We start from the raw sequence: 21211 nt of genomic DNA, 5'->3' as shown, positions 1-21211 counted from the left end.
TATTTTAAAAAAAAAAACATAAAAGATGATTGACATACAGACCTAGTGATAATAACTGTGGGTCACATACTAAACTTCTTATTGATTTCTTGTGATCACCACAGAGTTTTATAGGGTATATACGGAGAAGTAGCTGATAACGGCAGTTTTAGATACTACCTTCGTCCTGAGTGTAGTGAGGGGAAAAAGAAAAGGATATTTCATCTGTTTTCCTAATCTTTATGAGCAGCTCACACGTTAGAAGCAAAATTTTGCTAGATACCCCCTTCCTCACTTCCTTCATTATTGCCATCTCAAATATTAAAATGTTTGGTGCACGGGTTGACAGATGTAGTGAGAGAGTAGAAAGTAGTGCAGAAACTATCCCTTCCTATCTTTCTTCAGTTCCATGAGAATTTCCTCACTGTGCTTATTTTTAAAGCCTTCACTGTTGGTAGCACAGAGCGTTGCCATTTGATGATTAAGGGAGAAGCAGGAGCTGACCTGCTTCGGCTTCCTTTGGAGCCCATCAGTGCCCTTTCCTAAGTGTCCAAAGAGTTAACGAGACATGCCCTGCCCAGCAAAGAGGTTTAGAGTTCAGTTTTCACACTGAATATGTAAATTCTGTCATGCTCAGTTTTGGGGACAAAAAAGAGCAACAAGAAACAAACAAACAAACAAACCCATAATGCATATATGTAATTTAATAGATTGTAAATTATTTTTTCTCTGGACAGAAAGACAGAACACAGAAGTTGTTTAAAAGTGTTGCTTTACGATGCTTTGAGGATGAGATCTGTAATAACACAGTTCTGCGGCGCTGAAATGAAACTCTAACACTATGTTCTGTTTCATGAATTAATTTAATTAGTTACTGTTTGTTGTAGAGATGGAACTAAGCCAAGAGCCCTGAATCCCATCTCCACCAAAACGTGTGTATGTGTGGTGTAAAGAAACCGAATCTGCGCTCAGCCGCAGCTGTTCTGAGTAGGGCTGAGCTGGACACAAGGCTGGGAGGACCTGCTCGTAGCAGGTGCTAGGAATACGAGCCCAGATGTGCTCCCAGGCACTGCAGATAGAGCATGCAGTGGACTTAATCTGCACTTTTAATTAGAGTCTCTTTGAGCCCCTAATTAGAAACCCAGGCTGCTGAGAGTACTGCAGGTGTTTTGAATTTCTAGAGTGTGTATTACATTATTGTGAAGGATGCCACACTACTCAAGGAATATCTGAGGGAGTGGATTTAGGCCCAGTATGGACAGAAATCTCCCCTTTAGCTTGTTGGAGGTGATAGAGGACAACGGCCCATCCTTAGCCCCATACGAAGTCGGGAGAGCAGGGCTCCCAAAGCCACAGGTGGCAAGGAGCCAAAAGGAGCTGCAGGATATTGGAACTGGTTTATAATCCTCTGTATTTGAATACACATGTATGCAGCTGTCTCTTAGTGGAACATGGTTGTTCTTTGCAGGCCTCCAGCCATAGTCTTTTTTGACATCTGTGGATTTAGCTAAGAAATGTCAAAGGGGAGGAGATGTCAGCACGAGCTCAGGAATGATTTGTACAAGGCAAGGAGAGAAATCCATAAACGTCCCCTGATGAGGCTGGAGTTTTATTATTAATGGCTTATCTATACTGTGTTGCTTTAAATGCATCAGTAGAGACTCTTGGTTTAATAAAGACATTATTATATCAATATAAAAATGCTCAGACCCATGATGTAGGGTTCCACCCTGACCTAGCTATTTGTGGCTATTTCCAGTTGTAAATCTCTGTGGTTTAAAAACAGTAGCAATCACTCATCTAACTGAGACAGTTAAAACTGCATAACTTCTATAGACAGAGATTTGTACCACACGAGGAATCTGGATGTGAGCAAAGCTGTGGCTGAAACACTATCTAAAGTGTTTTAAAGCATTCAAACCTGCGGATGAACCAGGGAGTGCTGCTGACTTTAACTTTGTTTTAGTTAGCATAATTCATGACATCAGTGTAATGTGGTCTGTTCCTTTTCTCGTAGGTTCACTGGAGTAACTGGCTTTCATTCAGAGGGAACCTGACAGATCTATTTTGCTTTCATTGAACCTCTCTCCCGCATGTCATAAAGATTTCCTGGATCCAGAAGCTGCACCGAAAACAGCTGAGCAGCACAGAAATGTGACTCTGACAAGATACTCCAAGCCTGTTGACAAGGAGTTTTCTACTGATCAGTTTGTAATTTAAACGTGTAATTTAAACGTGAAGCATGAATAATAGTTAACCTGGTAGTGGGAAAAAAAGCCTTCTCATTAATTAGTACTGCCAAAAAAAGCAGTCACCTGAAGGTTCAAAATGAGTGCTCCATTAATTCCAAACAAGTCATGTTACACTCAGCTTCAAGACAACCGCAGAGAGATAAAAAATAATAATGAAAGCATAGCAAATGTGGGGGATACCAATGCCAACCAAATTGTGACAAAAGTTAGGACCACTGAAGGTGATGCCAAGAAATGTGGTTTGACAGATGACAGTGGGAATATACATCCTGGGGGATCAGAAAAAGTTACTAATCTGAGTACAGAGCAGAATAAACTTCTGGCCTTTAAAGAGTCCCGGACCTGTGACACCAGCATGCAGGAAAGTAAGCTCTCCCCTACCTCATACAGGGAAATGGAGAAAGATAGGACCAATGAAGCTAAGGATATATCGAGGCATATCAGGATCAGCCGAGGACAAAGTCTGTCCAATTTGAAAAGCAGCACAAATGATGCCAACTTGGGAGTTATTTCAAAAGGTAATATTGACTTTACCCAGAATTTTTCTAAGGGTAAAATGGCCAGGACTGTGGAGATGGAGAGAATAAAAAGGCTTTCTTTGGGAAGAGCGAGTAAGTTTTCTGCTCAAACGGAAACATTTGCAAAAGAATGTGTTGGCCGTGTGTCATGTAAGCGTTTGCTTTCTGCATCGTTGGATTCCATCGACAGGTCACACCATTTGATTGGAAGTACGGAGAAATCACAAAAAACACCCACAGAACATTTTCTTGGGATGGTGTTTCATCCACTTGACAATACCTCAGAGGAAAATATTGTGTTTTATTCTCAACCATCTACCTCAGGGAACAAGAAAATTTCTAAACCAGAAATCCAAATGGATGTGCAAAGCGTACCAAATGTTAACACTGAAAGCACACAGCAAACTTCTCATGCTGGTCTACATTCAGCTATTAAGCCCAAGGAGATTGCTAGTAAATCAGAAGCACAATTAGGTCAGGGTGATAAGAGTAAAAAACCGGAGGTGAAGACTGTACCATCTCTTCAATCTAAAAACATATGTCAACAAAAAATTGAGAGAATTATGCTGGTAGAATTTCTGGGATGTCAAAAAGAGGAAAGTACAATAATGCAAGAAAAGAAAGGGTCTGGATCTGACACATCAAAATGTCAAGTGTCTCATTTTCAAGACATCTGTAATAAAGTAGAGGATCCATTGTCAAGCCAGGTGGTCACCCACCCCGGTGACAAATTGCTAAGTGATAACAACGCCATCCATGTGGCAGGAGGAGGAGGCAATGAGAGTGATAGCAGGGTAACTATTAGTGAGGAATATTTCGCTGACAAAAAAGTGGAATCAGTATTCCCTCTCACTTGTGACAGCAAATCCAGTGGTGAAGATACACTTAGAAAAAATGAAAATGTACGTGAAGTTGACACAGGTTGCACTGAAACCATTGGTGAGCAAGTATCTCTTATACATGACATTAATCTACATGACAGCAAACCCTTGAAAGTTAATGAGACTAAACTGATACCAGTTAAAGGAAACGATGAAGATGCTGTGTCAGCTTCTGATCTCTCAGATCAGCCCAGAGAGCTGGGCACAGAAACGATGTCAAATGAACAGCATAGCAACGAAGACAGTGATGTGGAAACCTCGAGCTTTTCAGTTCAGAGCAAAAAGACAGCTATTGCAAAGAAACACCTTTCATACGAAGCACCAGAGAGTTACAAGAGTCCAGCGAAGGCTGATGCCTTTCTTTGTGTTCCAACTCCCTTGCGCCCAGTGGCAACTCTGAATGTTAATAATCAGCCCGCGCTATCAAACAGTAATCTGAAGGACCTTTATGCACTTCATGTTGACAAACTGTCACCCTCCTCAGTCCTACCTCCCATAGACAGCACGCAGTTGTTAAGCATATCCCCTAAAGTGCCTATCAAGACTGCTTGCAGCAGTGCAATCCCAAAACCTATCCTGGTCCACTCCAAGGGCTCCCTTGTAGATAAGGCAGATGTGGACAGCGACTGCAGTGAAAAGCTGGAAGAAAGCATCGAGATGAAGCCTGCCATACCCAAGCCCAAACACGTGAGACCTAAAATCATCACTTACATTAGAAGAAACCCTCGTTCAATAGACCAGCTTGACCCTTCGTTTGCCTCTGCGGGGCTGTCATATGGCACTCCAGCATGTGGTATGCCCGTCTCTAAGGAAGAAAAGGCGTCAAACGGAGGTGATGTGAAGCCCCCCAGCATCCTGTATGACAAATTTAAACCTGACCTCCAGAAGCCAAGGATCTTCAGTTCTGGACTTGTGGTGTCAGGAATTAGGCCCCCTGGCCACCACTTTGGTCCAATGAGTGAAAAATTTCTGCAGGAGGTAAGGAGGTAACTTTGACAACCTCTTTTATATGCCAGGTGGTATTCATTTGCTTACTTGTTGCTGCCAGAAGTTAGTTCCCAGCCCTCGGGTAAGAAAGAGTCCTAAATCCAGGCAATGTGTGATCATTAGAAATAAACTTCCCTAACTGTTTCTGGCACTGAGCATGTTATGATGTCTGGTCTGGGACTTGACTGGAAGTTGTCATTGTGTTCCTGTAATATGTCCCAGCAAAAGAGTTACCTGCTAGTACTATAAATAGGGATGTTTAGAAAGCAAAAGACATGTAGTTTGAATTTATCCATGAATGGAACTATTTTTTCTTGAAGGAATAGCTTTGGGAAATTAACGTAATTTGCCCACAAACAGAGACTTTTCCTCCTTAATGGGAAACTTGGCACATATTTGCAGACAGAGCACTAGAGGACTCAATTAATTCCCTTCTGTTTAGCTCTGCAGAAAACCAGGGACTTCGAAAGCTCATGTTAGATAATATATATCATGCAGGAAAAGATTTTCTTTTCATTCCTTTTAAAGCAGTTTGTTATTTTGTCCAAAGCTTCAATGAGAAATCTCCTTTCCCCAGAAAATATTTCTGAGCACCAAAAGGTGAAGGAATTCCTTCTAGCCAATTATGGGTTCTGGTAGCTAGTCCTCCGCCTTGATAATTTGGTCAGGAGTCTTGATTCCCAGCACATCCCTGCTGGAAGGTGAGAACAGTAGAGGAAGGATGACATTGCCTGCTGGATGGAGAAAAGATGGGGGAGTTAGTTAGTTATAGTACGCTTGGTGCCCTTGGATCTGCCCTTGGTGATGTGATGTGCCCTTGCATCTGCTGCTTGGGACCCATGATAGCTCAACAACCAAGCCATCTATATACATACTGAAGATCACAGAATTGTATTTAATTTGAATGACTCTAAAAAAATATATGCTAGGGTTTTTTAATTGTGTCTCACGGTGTGTTATTGAGACTCTTTTGAAGCCTATCTCATTCCATGTACAGTACAAGGAACAGCATTAGAATAGCATATAAAGTTACAGTGTCAACAATCAAAAGCCAGCAAATATTCTAATTAAGATATTTTGTGTGAGTGTAGGTTGGCCCTTTTGGCATCTATGTTAAGGGGCACTCTAGTGATTAGTGAAATAATCATGGATTATAGTTTTCTGTAGAACACCATCTCATCCCAAACACAGAAAGGGCAGTGCTCACTGTCCTTCCTCCTCTGACTACAGTTTCCAGTTCCATCCCTTATATTTTGCATGTAGAGGAGAAATTATGTCATTGTGGGCTTGTTTATGGCAGCCTGCAGTGGATGGCAACTGAAATTAAAGCTAAAATAACGAAAACTGTGCAGCTGCTTGGCTGTTCAATGAGCAGTGTGACCCCTTAAAGGCCATAGGAGCCTGTAGCCTGTACAGCTGGGGTTCAAACAGTCAGGCACGATCGGCAGACAGAGGTGAGAGTGGAGACGAGCAATTTCTGTGCACTGTTGAGGATTGCTCTTAGCAAGAAAAGGAGTCAGATTGTGGCAGGTCTGCAGTGCGGTTTACTCTAGGCTAGGATTAGCCAAAAAATTACTCAAAGAGAACATTGATGGAGAAGGTCAAACTCCAGGTTGTATTATGAGTTTGCATTAACCCACTGATTCCTACTAGTCATTAGGAATTAGGAGTCATGGGAGCAGCAGCTGATACCTGGGGATGGTATGTGCTCTCTGTGCTGCCACCCTAAAAGCAGGTGCCTTAACCCCCTGATAATAAGGGGATGACAAAGGGGAGGATGGCTGAAGAGAAAGGAAAAAGACTGATCTGTGCAAGTGGACAGATCCTTAGAAGAGCAGCTGTGCACAGTACTGGTTAGTGGCAAATGACTGATGTATAAACAAAGGAAAACAAGTAGGATGGTTTGAGATAGATCAAAATCACATTGACAAATGCACAGTGCTGAAGACTCAGAACTTTTGGAGATGAGGAGATGCTGGGACAGGATGACTACTCAGCATTGCCGTTGTGGTGGAAAAGTTCCCACACTGCCCTGTTGAGCTCCTCCAATTGGGGCTTTAGAGGGCTTTGATTAACATTTTATAGCTCTCTATATAGTTATGATGAAGGATCTTAATAAGTGCTATCAATGAATCAGACCTGTAATCTCTAAGCACCCTTCAGCTAAATGGGAGGAACAATTAAATACATCTTAGGGAGCAAATAGCTGAAAAAAAAGGAAGGTGCTGTGCAAGGCAGCAAGGCCAAGGCAAGGCCTGAAGAATTAGCTGAGGAAGACTGAAGGCATGTCTCTGTGCAGGGGAGGGCCAGCCAGGCTCCTTGTGCTGGGTGTGCTACAGCCCGCACAGTGCAGTTCAGACAGACGTTCTAGCTCATGTCTGGAAGCAGTTCAGCTGCACTGTTAAAGGCTGTATATTCATGAAGGACTGAGAGCTTTAACTGTGGCATGTTCAGCTCCTTGGGAACTTTTCTTTGGAACCTTGACATGGTATGGCTGGAGATCTTTCATGCGTATCTTTGTCAAGAAAAAAGATAGAAAAACCCTACCCAAGGTGAAAAACAAGCTGAAAAAAAGCCTTTGTTGTCCACATGCTTCATCACAGTGCTGGTTCTCCACTTTAGTGTGGACCTCTGCCACTTTCAGTACCAGCAGGAATTTGTGGCCGCTTTGTCTCTATGTTCCTACTTACCCTCTGTGAGAAGTAACAGAGCAAACTGTGAGACTCAAAGGCTAATAACCTTTCTAGTGAACTACACAATGTGAGGACACAGCCTCCGAGGCTCACACAAAGTTGTCTGTATTGTTGAACTCTGAATATGCTGCCCAGCTCCATATTTGCCTGTGGCAGCGTACACCCCCCCGAGGTGACACCTGGCGTGGCTCAGGAGGCAGCAGGGGCCAGAGGCTGTTTCCAGGGGTCAGTGGGGATGAGACCAGCCTGTTCTAGAGAGTGAAAGACTTTACTCACATGGATATGCTCCGCACCGTACCAGAGAGTGGGTTTTGGCCCATTTTATTTACTGCTAAAGATGCTCCCAAGAGCCCTGGTTGCAGTCGGGGCTCCTTAAGGCGATCTGCTGATCCTCAACTCACCTGCCTGCATCCCCCAGGGCTGCACTTGTCACGTCCAGACTCCACCTCTGTGCGGTATATTTGGGGCAGTTCTCCTGCAAGGACCCTTTTTTGCTTCAGAGAGCATGGACTGATGCCTGTTGAAGCGGAAGGCCTGCTAAAAGGGTTAGGGAGAGTGGTTTTATATAGAGGCAAAAACAACGTTTTTTTTTTTCCCTCGTAATCTCATTATCTGAAAAGACTGAGCCAGTTTTGCTGACTCTTTTCCCAAATAAATGCCTGAAGCAGGCACTTGACAAGAAAAATTCTGCTTGAGGCGTTAGCATGTGACAGTGTCATAAACACAGTAAGAGGAAGGCAAGCGGTGAGCAGCCTTACCTGTTGGCAGTGTTGCCAGTTCTGCTTGGAATCACCCAGGCTGTGGAAGTTCCTGTACCTTTCACAGATTTGCTCTTTCACAGATCCAGCACTTTCTAACACATACATTAAATGGAGCGTGTGGGAAATGTACACAGTCGCACGCAAAAAATTGTGAACCGAAGGGAGTCCTTATTTTTAGTTAAGAGGCTTCAAGAGCTCTTTTCTTACAGGTCCCTCATACAAACATCTAGTGCAGAATGCTAACAGGACTCATATTAGTCCAAATCTTTCTAAACAGCTTTGAAACGGCCTGGTAATCTATAAACACACATGATTCTGCTGAAGCCAGCTGAATTACACGCTTCATGAACTTGCTGATAAACACAAAATAGTAAAAACGATTATGTCTTCATAGCAAGCTTATGTTTTCCTGCAAATTGAGCTCTTTAAAAAAGACATCAATTTCCTGAAAAATGGTTGGGCAAATCCTTCTCAATTCCCTCCGTCTGAGGTGTTTTAGGCTTACGATTGTTTTTGTGTGCATGTTTGTGGTCCTTCTGTGTTACTTGTAGCACAGTGTCAATAAAAGCGAGGTGATTGAAGGTTTGGCTAGGCTAACCCAGTTTATCAAACATGCATGATTTCTCTATTTAAAAATTTTCTGTATTCCTTATACTGAAAAACCTGGTATTGGCATGTTCACTGCCGGTTAAATATAAGATGCTAGGAAGTGCATAATGAAATTTCATTGTAGTAAGTTCATCAGGGACACAAATGTAAATGAATCTTATCCAGGAAAACAATCTCATATACAGAAGTTGAAAATAGGAATAGAGGGTCAAATATAAAAACCTGCATCCAAATTTACTGTAGAATTATTATTGTAGAAATAGGTCATAGAAATATATTAAGAAAGGAAAATGGAAGATCTATTTCATGAAGAAAATAGGACTGCAAACACAGTGAAAAATACAGAGCAAAATATTTAATGCTCAATATCTGTCTTCCTAGTGCAAAAGCCTTAAAGATTCTCAACTCAATAATGGTTTAAGGCCAGTTTTGTATCTTTTAGCATATGAAAAATTTGCTAAATTAAGATTAAACCTCAAAAAGCAGCCAGGATCAAAGCTTTTATAGCTAAAGTTAAAGTGCATGTTCTAAATGCTTATAATTGCTAAATAGAAACTGATTTGGCATATTATATGCATCATAGCTTACAACAGAATTAATTAATTGGCAGTTGCATTTCTTCCTAGGTAGCCTATGGCACTTTTTTGATTAATTTTTAAACAAATCTATCCCTGATTTCCTATTTCCTAAGCCTACTTTTTTTCTCTGGCCTACATTGGACACACTGAAGAATTAAGTGCATCCTTGCTAGATAATTATTATTTCATATTTTATAGGAAAATTCTGCAGTGCTTGGATCCTACCCAAAAGCGTTAGACAGGGGCAGAAGAGCAAACAGATCTTAGCAAATGAGTGAGCTGGAGGCCCAGCGAGCTCCTGCCGTGACTCTGCTCCTTCTCCCCAAGTCATGGCAAAGAGCGCGCTGGCTGGCAGCCCGAGCCAGGGCCCTGCTCACGTGGAGAAGGGTTCAAGGGCTGAACCAGGGAACCAGGTCATTCCTTGACTGTAAATTCTCAGGCAACAGCCAGTTTGTTTGAAATGCTTCCAGCTTGGGGCTTACTGTGCTGTCCTCACAATATATTCCCATTAAAATACTGAGAGATCTGTCACTAAGTTTAGCAAAGAAACATCGCTTTATGATAAACAGTACATGTTTCACACTGGCAAATTTGCCTTTTTCCCTCACTCAGCTGCATTTTATAGCTCTGATTTGGAACACCTCCTTCAGCACTCTGAAAATAATAACCTACAGAAACTTGCACTCCTCCAAAGTTGTGTTGCTCTTCTGAAACCTCAGTGGCATAGACTACTGGGAACATAGTGAACATGTGAACAGTAGGAACATACGGAGGTTTTTTCACACGTGAACAATTTAACAATACCATTTTTCTGATAAAATGAACTTAAAATACCTTCCAGTGTCTTTATAACTGTTTAAATTAAAACAGACTCCCCCCAGATTGCATCTCAATGAGAAATATTTTAAAGAACTTCTAATAAAAATTCCACTTACCCACTCTCATGGTGCCTTTACCTCTTTAACTAATCTTATGTTTCCAGACTTAACAATAACTTCATTTTCACTATTTGAAGCTTTTTATTTGTTTGTTTACTTTTTGGAGGGGGAGGAGATCAAGCCTTTATTTGGATTTGGCTGTGTCTTGTGACTGAAATATATATTCATGTAGAGGGATTCTTATTCTTAGACTATCAGTTTTTGGAAGTGATGATCACTTTGCAAGGGTATGAAATCAAGACTTATGAGGAGGGAAATTAGCCTTTTTAAGCAATTGAGAGCTTCGTATTCTCTAGATACCTAATTTTATTGCATAATATCTGCTTTAATTATTTTTTTGTAGGTTGGGGAAAGGCCCGTGAAAGATGAATTTTGTCCTCCACCATATGCTCACTATGAGGTGCCACCGAGTTTTTATCGATCTGCCATGATACTTAAGCCACAGTTAGGACTGGGTGCAGTTTCAAGGTTACCATCTGCAAAGAGCAGGATTCTTATTGCAAGTCAAAGATCCTCAGGTAGCTGTCTCCATCAGCCAGGAGAAATGACAAGCGCACCCAGCCTCTATCATCCTGATGCTTCAGGTAAAGTATGATCTTTTTTTCCCTTTCTTTTAACTATAGTCACCAATAAGATTTTTTTCAGGCAGAAATATCACAAAATGAGCATTATCTTAACCTGATACTACAAAGCTCTAATAGCACTCTTCTAGGTGCATTTTTTTTAACCTGAGGCAAGGCTAACTAGGGAGTCTGGGACTTGCACAAAAGTTGGTTTAACAGGTCATGCCAAAGGAGGAGGATCAATTTCAGTGATAATTCTCGTAGAGCTCTTTTTCATCTTCCTCCTCCTTGTAAATGCCTGAAAATTCTTTGGTTTTGCCCTACAGAAGATAATGGAACACTTTCTTCTATCATGAAGATCCAGTTTTTCAATCTGAATATGCTGATCCCCCATGCTCTTCTCTGAAGCCTTGGCCATGTTTGGCTGTGCTAGCGGAGAGCTTGGTCTCTGAAGCCTTGATGAATACCTCTTTGGAGGCATCTTCTGCAATTCCTCTTGCTTCCCAGTCACGATGCAGGGCACAGCATGACCCTGGGCAGAATTACAGAGGAGGGAAGAGCAAGAGAAAAACCAGAAGGAGAAGAGTTCGACACCATGGGACAGAGATAATTACTTCTACAGGGCACTCCTTCACAATCTGGAAAATCTTGGAGGTTTTAACAATGTACATTTAAGCGGCATCAAGTTTACAGAAAATCAGTCGTTATCAGAGTGAAACACAGCAACTGTTTAACAGCCTGCAAGTCTGCACAGATAGTTAGAAAACAGCATAAAGAATAATGCCTTGGTGTCATATGGTCCATCTTCTTGCCCTGGGACAGGATTTCTTCTGATAGACATTTATCTATTCATAAAACCCTCCAATATGTGACATCCTGCACCCTTTGAAAGCAGGCTCCTCCAATGCATCATCTACCTGTCTGTAATATTTTACCTGATCTCCTTTGTTGCAGTTTACTTCCTCTCTTGCCTGGAGTGGATGTGGGGTCCTCTGCTACTTGCAGCTGCCTTTTACATTTTTGAAAGTAAGCAGTGTCTCTGTCCTTATCATCCATTTCTCTGCACTAAACTGCACAAGAAATTAAGAGGCAGAATGAAAATTGGCCAAGAAAAGTATCTTGACTTATTCTGAGAAGAGAGTATGAGTCTGTAATATAAGTTGTCAGGGTTTATGGTTTATCAGAAAAATCAAGGTTTCCTGTAACCCAGTGCCCCTTTGCCAGTATCACCTATGTCTGCACCTGGAGTTTATCTACGTTGATGCCGTTTGCAGAAGCTGAGCAAGCTCAACTCTATGTAATTTCTGAGATTACATGCTGGAGCAGTAAAACTCAGTTCAGCGCTGTGAGCAGAGTTCAGTCAGCGTTCCTCACATGGAGAGAGGCACAGAGAGCAATCGGATCCCCTGTCCTACTTAAGTGAAGCTGCAAGATCAGAGTATGACTAGAATAAGCCATTGCACAACAGGAGCAAGTCTGGGAGATAGGTGTGAGAGGAATAGACAGCTTTTATTAACAAATCCAGTGTCTTGTCTGATCTTCAGAAGTGAATGTTGCCTTGATTTTCAGTTATTCAACTTAATTATCCTGAATCACTGATTATTTGCAGACATTACTTTTCCCTGGGCATTTCTTTATCCATATGGGAACTTGCCTTCTATATACTAATTTACTATCTTCCAGTATTAAGTGGCATTTTAAAGTCCAAACAGTATCTGCCTCAATCCTGTTTGTTTTCTGTAATACTGCCTTTAAAAATTCCAGTGAATGAGATGTACACATGAAAAAATTGTACGAGCTCTTACCAATCAATTCCTGTTTCTCTAAAGTTTTCTTTTTTTTTAATCTTATTACTGATAGTTTCTTGAATCTTTCCTGCTCTGAGGTCAAATTTAATTCTTAGTTTTCCATGACTTCCTTCCTGTGAATGCTATTTCATTAATTTCTCTCAAGTCTATTAATACCTTGCTGTTTCAAAGATGCTATTAAAGATTACTCAAGTTAGTGTGATAATCTGTCTGCCATCTAATTCAGGTATCCAAAGTGTGTCCCATCTGGCCTTTGAGCTCTTACTGTTTTTATTGATTTTATATTACCCAGGAGTTGTTCTGGAGAAGTTGCTAATGTCTTCAGTTTTTCACTGTCCTCCCCAGGACACATTGTTTTCACTTCTGGCATCTCGTCTTCATTTTTCTTGTGAGGTGAAGAACTTGTTTAATTTTTCTGCAATGTCTTATTCTGTTGCAGAATACTTACCATGGCACTCTGGTGATCTGCTGGCTCCCCTTATTGATCTTTCATGCATTTCTGATAACTTCTATCAGTTCCTTTACATTCTTTTATTTTCAGCATTTAATTTCCTATTTGTCCATTCAGGATTGCTTTATAATCACATCTTCCTTGTTCATAGTTTGTTTCCTTGTATACCTCAAATGACACTTCTTTCCCTCAACACCATATGGCTTCACAGTCCAGCATATCAGTCTTTTCATCTTCAATAATTTCTTTCAAAAGGATGAATTGCTCATAAAAGAGGCCCACACCAGAGCTCACATGATGCTAACTCAGAGCAGAGCCAGGTGTGACCTGACAGGGTGGCTGGTCAGGGCCTGCAGCTCAGGGCTGCTTTTGCAAGGAAATGTTTTAATAGGTATTGAATTCACTAAATTCACTAAAAATATAGTCTTTGGGCAGAGTAAGAAAAATAGACCCAATGCAACTCATTCCATATCATCAAGAGAACAGAGACACACAGCAGTGTTAATGTATCAGATCAGCAAGGTGCGCCAGTATCTAAGACGGGTCATATGGACCATATCAAGCCAATTGTTTTAAGGTCATCAGCACCTTTGTTCAGCTTTCTGTCATCCTATTTCCCTTAGTTTGGCAGCTTGATGTGGTATTAAACTACTTTAATCTGCATTAATATTTTTGATGCAATATTTGAAGAACAGGATCAAATACGGCTTAGAGTCTTATTTACAAACATAAGTGAAATGCATGAAGAAATGGCCAGCCTAAAGGAACTGGTGCTGGTAGGAGCTTTGCTCGTGGCTGTTCGAGGTGTGGGGGCTTGGCTGGCTACAGCAAGAGCAGGCGGAACTGCTAATCAGCATCTTTTGCAGCTGGATCCTGAGCTTTTAATCCAGCAAACCTGTTAGGGATTTCAGTCCTGCCCTGAGGTAATGGAAACAGAAGGAGCTAGGCAGTTGCCAGCTAGTGACGGAGTGTGAGATACCGCTGAGGCTTGAAAAATGAAATAGCTGTGCCACAATATTGAGGACAGAACCAGTGCCTCATAAGGAGGATTTTATTCCCCTCTGCCATGCCTTTCATAATGTAGCAGGCTGCTTAAGCAGCACTGATAAGCTGAGTGGCCCTTGTATGATACTAATTCTCATAAAACTGACTCTAAAGTAATTGATAATTAAATCCATGAACTGCTGTGATGGACTGCAGGCACCAGAAGTACATTAAGGGTTTTGTTAGTTTTAAGATATGACAAGTAGAAAATAAAATGGTAATGAATGATCCTGTGACTCACCAAGTGTGATATCTAAAATGTGACTGGAGCAGTGATCATTCTTCATCTGTAGGACATTCGACACATGTATTGCCATGGGCTGTGATTTCCTTTTGAATGGCACTGTTCTTTACATGATGCTTTTGTATTGGATGGGTGAGGCAGGCATTCCTGCTATAAGGAAAAATACTCTGCACTGTAAAAAACATAGTAAGTCATTGAATTGTGATGTATTTAAAGAGACATCAGTATCTATAAAAGCTTAAAATTTGTTTATTTTATATAAATTGACTCTGCTCTTTCTAAAGGAAACATGTAATTCAAAACAAGCATTAAAGGATGCTGTGTCTATAACATATAAATTATGAATATACTTTCCCTGGTTCTTAGAGCACACATGTTAATATTTATGTTAATTAGCTGATTTTTTTATGGAATTAATGTCTGATTTTGAGAAGTAAAACAGAGATCTCATCTTTAAAACTTCACTTAATTCTACTCTTTTTTCACTCGAATTTATGGTAACTTTTTCTCAGAGGATGAGTTAATGAAATGTTGTTTCCTTATCAGCTCTCTGTGTATTAAATTTACCAGTCCTGAGGGTCTAGCAGCCCCTCTTATTTCTAAACGAGTCAAATCCTGTTAAAGGTACCATTTATATATAAATCAGGACAGCAATGGTTTTGGTTTACTCAAACACACACAAGCATATACATATATTTGTGTATTTGTAGCTCATCGTTAATGTTACAATATGTCTACAGGTTTCTCCTGGTAGGATTTCAGCTTTGCTTTCATGTTGATTCTCAGGAATACCTAATACTTAAACAAGCAAATGAGATTTGATGATAGAAAAGGGGTTTTGGGGTTACTTCCTGAAACGTTTCATTACTGCTACTCCAGCTGCACGCTTATGTCCTAGGTTTGCAGTCTGACACACTTGGATTTGAGCTGTCAAACTTCTTGATTTGTTAAGAAAAGAGAGGACAAGGCCAGAATTCAGAGAGGAAAATATTCTCTATCCCCCACTAATCTGTAATGGTTTCAGTTGGCACTGTCTGCTTTCTTGTGGAGAGCAATCTGATTGTAATTTATAAAGAAAATTAAAATGCCTCAATGAGAGACAGGCATCTCTTCAGCAGAGTTTTGCTAACAGCATTATCACCATACCTGAGACCTAGCCGTATGCCACCTCTCTGCTCCCAGCAATTATTGCCTTTTTAAAGAACCAAAATGCATCTTATCAGAAAGGCTGTCTATATGACTGTGTTGTTCTATATCACATTATAACTCAGTTATAACTCAGTTGAAGGTTATAAGAATGGTATCAGTAACGATCTGTATACAGCAGAAAACAAATGTTGAAGTAATGTCTAAATACTGTGTGCTTATAGATTATATCTGTGCTACTCAACTGTAGAAGACTGGATTCATTTCCATGGTGTGCTGGGAGATAGGAAGAAAGGATTTAATATAATTCCATAGTTGCTATGTGGGTGAAATGAAAAGGAGAGGGTGAAAGTGAAGAGAGTGGATAATGAAAAAGAGTAGGTCAAGGGTTTGATAGGCAAATGCAGTGTTGAAAGGAGACAAGCCCAAGGAAACCTTACTTGAGAAGAAAACAAGCAATAGGAGAGGGAGCAAGGGAGCTGGAAGGACAGAGCTATTCGTTGTGTAAAATCCTCCTAAGGGGACTGTTGCTGTTCTTCAAGATACGCTTTTGCCCATCTTCCTGAGGATTTCCACCCAACTAACCTCTGAGACTACTTCCCATAAGACTTTGGTTATTTCTATCAAGTGTCTCTTGACCCTTCTTCTTCTTATTCATTGAAAAGTGTGATCAAAAATTGGCTACTAGAAGAAAGCTTACAGGTGTTTGGTTGTGATGTGCTCTAGTTTTGGGGGTACTGTTCTGTTTTGTCTCTGTGGATAGTGGTGGGGCATCAGAGCAGCTGAGAGTTAACAGGAACAGTTCAAAACAGTGAAAATGTGGCGTTTTAAAACTCCCCCAAATTTGTTGATCATCCAAAAGAATTTAAAGATACTGCATAATCTAATTGAGTCTCAATCTAATTATCATCAGCTTGCACACTGTCTTGCATGATGATATTTACCTAATGTCAATATAAGCTCTTCAAGTGCCCTTCTGGTTTCAAAAGTCAACGGAGTGACAGGAAGCTGTAATGTGAGGCTACACTAATATTGTCTTAGTTACTGGTCCTGTGTTACACCTCATGGCACCCAGAACAAGTGACAGGGATTGTCTGGCCTCCGTATTGTTCGTAGGAGCCTAACTCAGGCCATCTAGCCTCTTCTTCTATATCTCACCAAAGGACTGCTTAGATCTCTTCTGAACAGAACCTCCCACCCACCCATCCATCCCCCCATCCGTCCTTCTCCCTACAGAGAGTCAGCTGAAACTGGATTCTACCTGGGAAGGTTACACACAGATGAAGGCAGCAATTTTATAAACCATGCTGAACGTAGAAAAATATACGGTCTTGCTGCTCTGAGCTTTTAGTCAAAAATGCAGTGAGTGCATCTCAGACACCATGACGCTTCCTGTGCTGGCACCTTCTGTGGGATGTCACTGCTTTGCACTTCAGCTAAAAAGCAAACATGGGCATTTGTAGTTTGAATTAAGCACAAACCGACGAATTCTTAGGGTGGTGTGAATGTGCTAAACAACCTTGGGTCCTCTGGGGCTTGACAAGGAACAGAGAGGCTTTTTTGGGCGTTGAAACCCGAAGCAGGAGGAGCTGAGCTTTTCCTACCATATAATGATGGTCTGGCTAATCAGAAATTAATTCACGTTCAGCAGTGACAACTGTTTTGCCTTTGGAACTGAGCTGTTCCGGGCTTGATGATATTTGGATGAGCGACCATGAGGGGAGCTGAACACAACCTGCTGACCATTGCATGGGTGAAAACTATAACTCCCCCCCCATTTTAAGGCCCCATTCCTCAGTTTTTGTTCAGAGAAAAGTCATTGTGATTGTAGCAGGGAAATTACTAGAGCAGTGATAACAGAATAGGGTTCTTATTTGGGTGAATTGTTTTCAATTTCCAGAGGTATCAAAGATTGAGTTAACTCTGAGGTACCTTGAAAAATTGCTTGTATCATCCCTGACTACTTTTACGACTTTGCAGATAACTTCTCTGCCACAGATTCCTCAGTATGAAGTGGGGATAATGATGTTTAGAGCACTCTATAAAAGTAGCTGAGCTCTCTGAGAGAAAATGACGCCTTATGATTAAAATTTTCAGAAAAATGCATGTCAAAAAACCAAACCAAAACAAAGTATTGCCAAAGATCCCTGAATTGTGGAGAGGAGCTGAAGTATTGAACTACTCTTTCCCATATGAACATGTCTATGTAACTCATTTCTTTAACTTTTCTCCTTTTTTTTGGCTAAAACATATTTCAGAGTACACAGAGTCGTTACATGAAAGTTGCGCTTTAGTTATGTACGTGCATGGAGATGTGTTTCATGTGCAGTATAGATGCAGAAAAAGGCTAGCTCAGATTTTCTTCAGGCTCCCCAAGCACGTCTGTTTTGTGTCAATCCATTGCTACCTCAAAATGTTTTCATGTTCCAAGATGGGAACAGCTGAAGTGTTGTAGAAAAAGCGCTTGTGTGCCATACAGACAACAATACTTAATTCTATAATTAGCTTCAGGCAGTCAGACAGCTGGAAATATTTTTGCCAATTTTTTATGCTTATTTTGGCAGATTTTTTATTAAAAGGAAAACTACTCATTAAAGCAACTTTCATTTTGAACTCCCAGATCTTGTTTATAGGAGTCCTTCTATACTTCTAAGAAACAGAAATAAAAAAAGATTATGCATCAAAAAACTTAATGATATTTAGGACAGGAAATAGGTACCATAGGCTGATGTTGTATGTATTTTAATGAAAAAGGAGACACAAACTGACTTATCTTTAAGGATTTGTATGCATCCCTAATGAGGGTAATGTCCTGCCCCCAGGTACTTGTGTCACTTATCACAGCGAGTATGGAAGAGCTGGGTTACTAAGATGAGAGGTGAAAAATAATTTGAGGATGATGATGAGCTTAAAATACCACATATTGTCAGTTTAGGGGAAATCTGAATTGAAGTGAGCAAATTGACTCCAAAGGCACAAAAAGTGTGAGAAAAGCCACTGAATCATCTCCCCAAATCTGGGAGAATGATTTTCAGGAAAATGTATTGCTGGCTGAGCATTTTCTGGTGAAACAAGGCACTGAAACTTGTCACCAAATGCTTCCTGATTTTAAAGACCACCTTCTTTTTTAATGAAACCACAGATAGGGTTGTGACACGAGGCTGTCCCAAGTCTTGCTAATCGCCCTGCAGGCAATGGGGAGATGCTGTGTTTCCTGGGTAATGGCGGCCCTGCCACAGGCAGCCCGTCGGGCCTGGGAACTGCAGGGCTTCCTCGCTTGCCCGTGGTGCTCAGCATGCCACTAGCTGCAGGCTTGTTCCTCCCTCTGCGGTGCAGAGGACGGGCACCCCGGGGCCTTGGTGTGGGCTGCACAGCATGCAGCTTCCCTGCTGTTAAGGTGGGACTTGGAAGTCCTGGGTGAACTGTGCGTCCCTAGGGCAAGCTCATTTCAAGTTTTTAAGCAAAAGCATTTCTAACCACTTTTTTTTCACCCTGTAGTGGAATTTCCCTTAATCTGCTACAGGAATTTTTTGATATTTATAGCTTCTTACTCTAAAATATTTTAGTTCTGAGTCCCACCTCAGTGTTCAGAGGCTCTTAGGAGGGAGGAACTTCAACTCTCAACCTGTTCTGGGGCAGGCCTGTTTGCGCCTCTTTCGGAAACCTGCAAAACCCACAAGAGATGGTCCCACATCTTCTTCCAACTGCCCGCTTACCAGGGCAGACTCTTTGCCCTGCAGTAGTGCTTGCAGCCCCTTGCCACAGGTCCTCACCTCTGCTTCACATTGCTACGAGGCTGTGTGAACTTTGCCCCGCCACTGATGCCACACAGAGAACATTTGGCACGCTGTGACGGGGATGTATGCCTTTTGTTGCACACGGTTCTTCCTTGTAATTAGTCCTATAGATAGCTAGCAAGGCTGATGTCAGGCCGTGTCGCGGCTCTAACTTGCACGTGCTGTGCAGTGAGCTGGGAAAGTGTGGCTCCGGCCACACAGCCGCTGAAGCGTTGGTGTCAGCATTGGCAGGGCAGGATGCATCTAGCTGTGCAGGGAGGAGGGCGTGGGATCACCACTCTCTGATAAAAGCATCATCTGACATTCGCATAAGCCAATCTGAATCCCACCTTGCAGCATTTGCCAAGGCAGGAAAATATTAGCCCTCTCAAATAGAGAGATTCTGACTAAAAGATAATTAACTTGTCATTTCTAGCATTGGGGTCTCTTAAAGCCTTTCACTGGATACTTTTTTATTGTTCCTAAATTGATATAATTAAAATTAGTCAACTTGATTTGCAATAATTGCAAGTGCTTCTAAGAACAGTGTTGAGAACTAGTTCTGTGCTGCTTTGCTGGGTAGTCATTTAGACGTGACATGAATGTCAAGTCGTACCACTGTGGAGTGAAGAAATCTGACTTGATGGGGTGTTGCAGATAACAGTAAACCAGCTATAAGATACTGTTGCAAAAGCATTACTGCACAAGCCTAGCAGTAACCAGTAATGGCAAACATCACAACTTCGCTGTTCTCATTCCTAATGTGCCTGCACTGATCTTCACCTGTGCCTGGACCTACAATGATGTGTGAGTGACCATCACGCAGGCCAAATGAAGTCAGATTCAAGATCAGAGCCCAGAATTATTCCTGTTAGTGAAAAAAGGGTGAACAGGGATTTTTAACATTCTTTCATCACACATTGTAGGTATCTGTTATTATCCTTTTAGTTACTTTCCACAGCAGGTCCTCCTCTGGTCTGGTAAGGGTGCTACAGTCAGACATCTATCTGCTTGTAACTTACTGGAGGGCTGAACTCTTGAAAAGTGGTTACAAGAAGATGCAGGTTTAAGGGTTTAGAGTATATAAATTCTTTTGTTCACGGAAAAAGTAACATTATTTACGAATTTTATAGGTAGGAAAGTTTTTTTTACAAAAAACAAGACTAGTTTTTTGCCTGGTGTTACATATATTCTTATTGCAAAAGAAGAGGCTTAGTTTTCTCAAACGCAGTTTAGTATTATTATTGTAATGAGGTCCACAACTATATTTGAAAATCCCCGTAATATTTTTCTGCTCGAAGAAGGAATTAGTCTTGTTTTCTGTAAAGTCTCCTCAAAGCGTAATGCTTCATTTAAAATTAATAAGGCTCTGACCTACATAGTTTACAAAAGAATTAAATACTGTAATAATGTGAAGGCCCTATTTTTATGGTGCAGTTAATTTCTATTTTCCCTTTAGTATTATGAATGTTCACTTCTTCCTTTGAAGTATGTGTTAGACTAATGCCCAAACAGTGTTCACTAAAAGGGAATGGAAATGGGGTGAATTTGTGGCCTTTTCTGATGGAACACATTGATATTTCTAATGCTCCCTTGTCTCCTGACCTACCGATCCCATCTGATTAAACATTCCAGCATCAGCTTTTAGAAAACTTTGTTGATTTTTTTTTTTATATCCTCCCTCCATGCGATTCCACAGGGAACAGAAATCTGGCAGTGTCAAAAATACAAAGGGAAACGCTGTCCAAACTTTATGTGCAGTTGATGTCCAGATCCACTTGCTATCCAGGCCTCTCAAAACAAGCCAAACTCTGAACTTCAGTCCTTATACAGTGACAGCTTGGGATATTTATGCAACTGTATTTTGGATTTTTCTAGAAAAGTGTGCCTAAGGAAGAGGAGTAGAATACTGGTGAGGACACAAACTGGAGAAGGATGACGAGTTAGTGGTTACCACAGCCAGACACGATTAACCATTATTGT

General features: G+C 41.1%; 1 protein-coding gene across 6 annotated transcripts in view; it reads left to right on the top strand.

The window, feature by feature from the left end:
* The window catches only part of MTUS2 (microtubule associated scaffold protein 2), a 326089-nt gene that overhangs the window by 118349 nt on the left and 186529 nt on the right, over positions 1-21211 (top strand). For all 6 annotated transcript variants that reach the window (XM_068930158.1, XM_068930162.1, XM_068930156.1 and 3 more), the window contains 2 exons: positions 1997-4608; positions 10540-10780. In XM_068930158.1, coding sequence (XP_068786259.1) covers positions 2308-4608; positions 10540-10780 — 2542 coding nt within the window. In that variant the 5' untranslated portion in view covers positions 1997-2307. The remainder of the gene's footprint in view (positions 1-1996; positions 4609-10539; positions 10781-21211) is intronic.

Source organism: Struthio camelus, chromosome 1, assembly GCF_040807025.1.
Source record: "Struthio camelus isolate bStrCam1 chromosome 1, bStrCam1.hap1, whole genome shotgun sequence".
In the NCBI taxonomy this organism is placed as follows: Eukaryota; Metazoa; Chordata; class Aves; order Struthioniformes; family Struthionidae; genus Struthio; species Struthio camelus.
The sequence above is the reverse complement of the archived record's forward strand: the minus strand, read 5'-3'. Positions and strand labels throughout refer to the sequence as shown.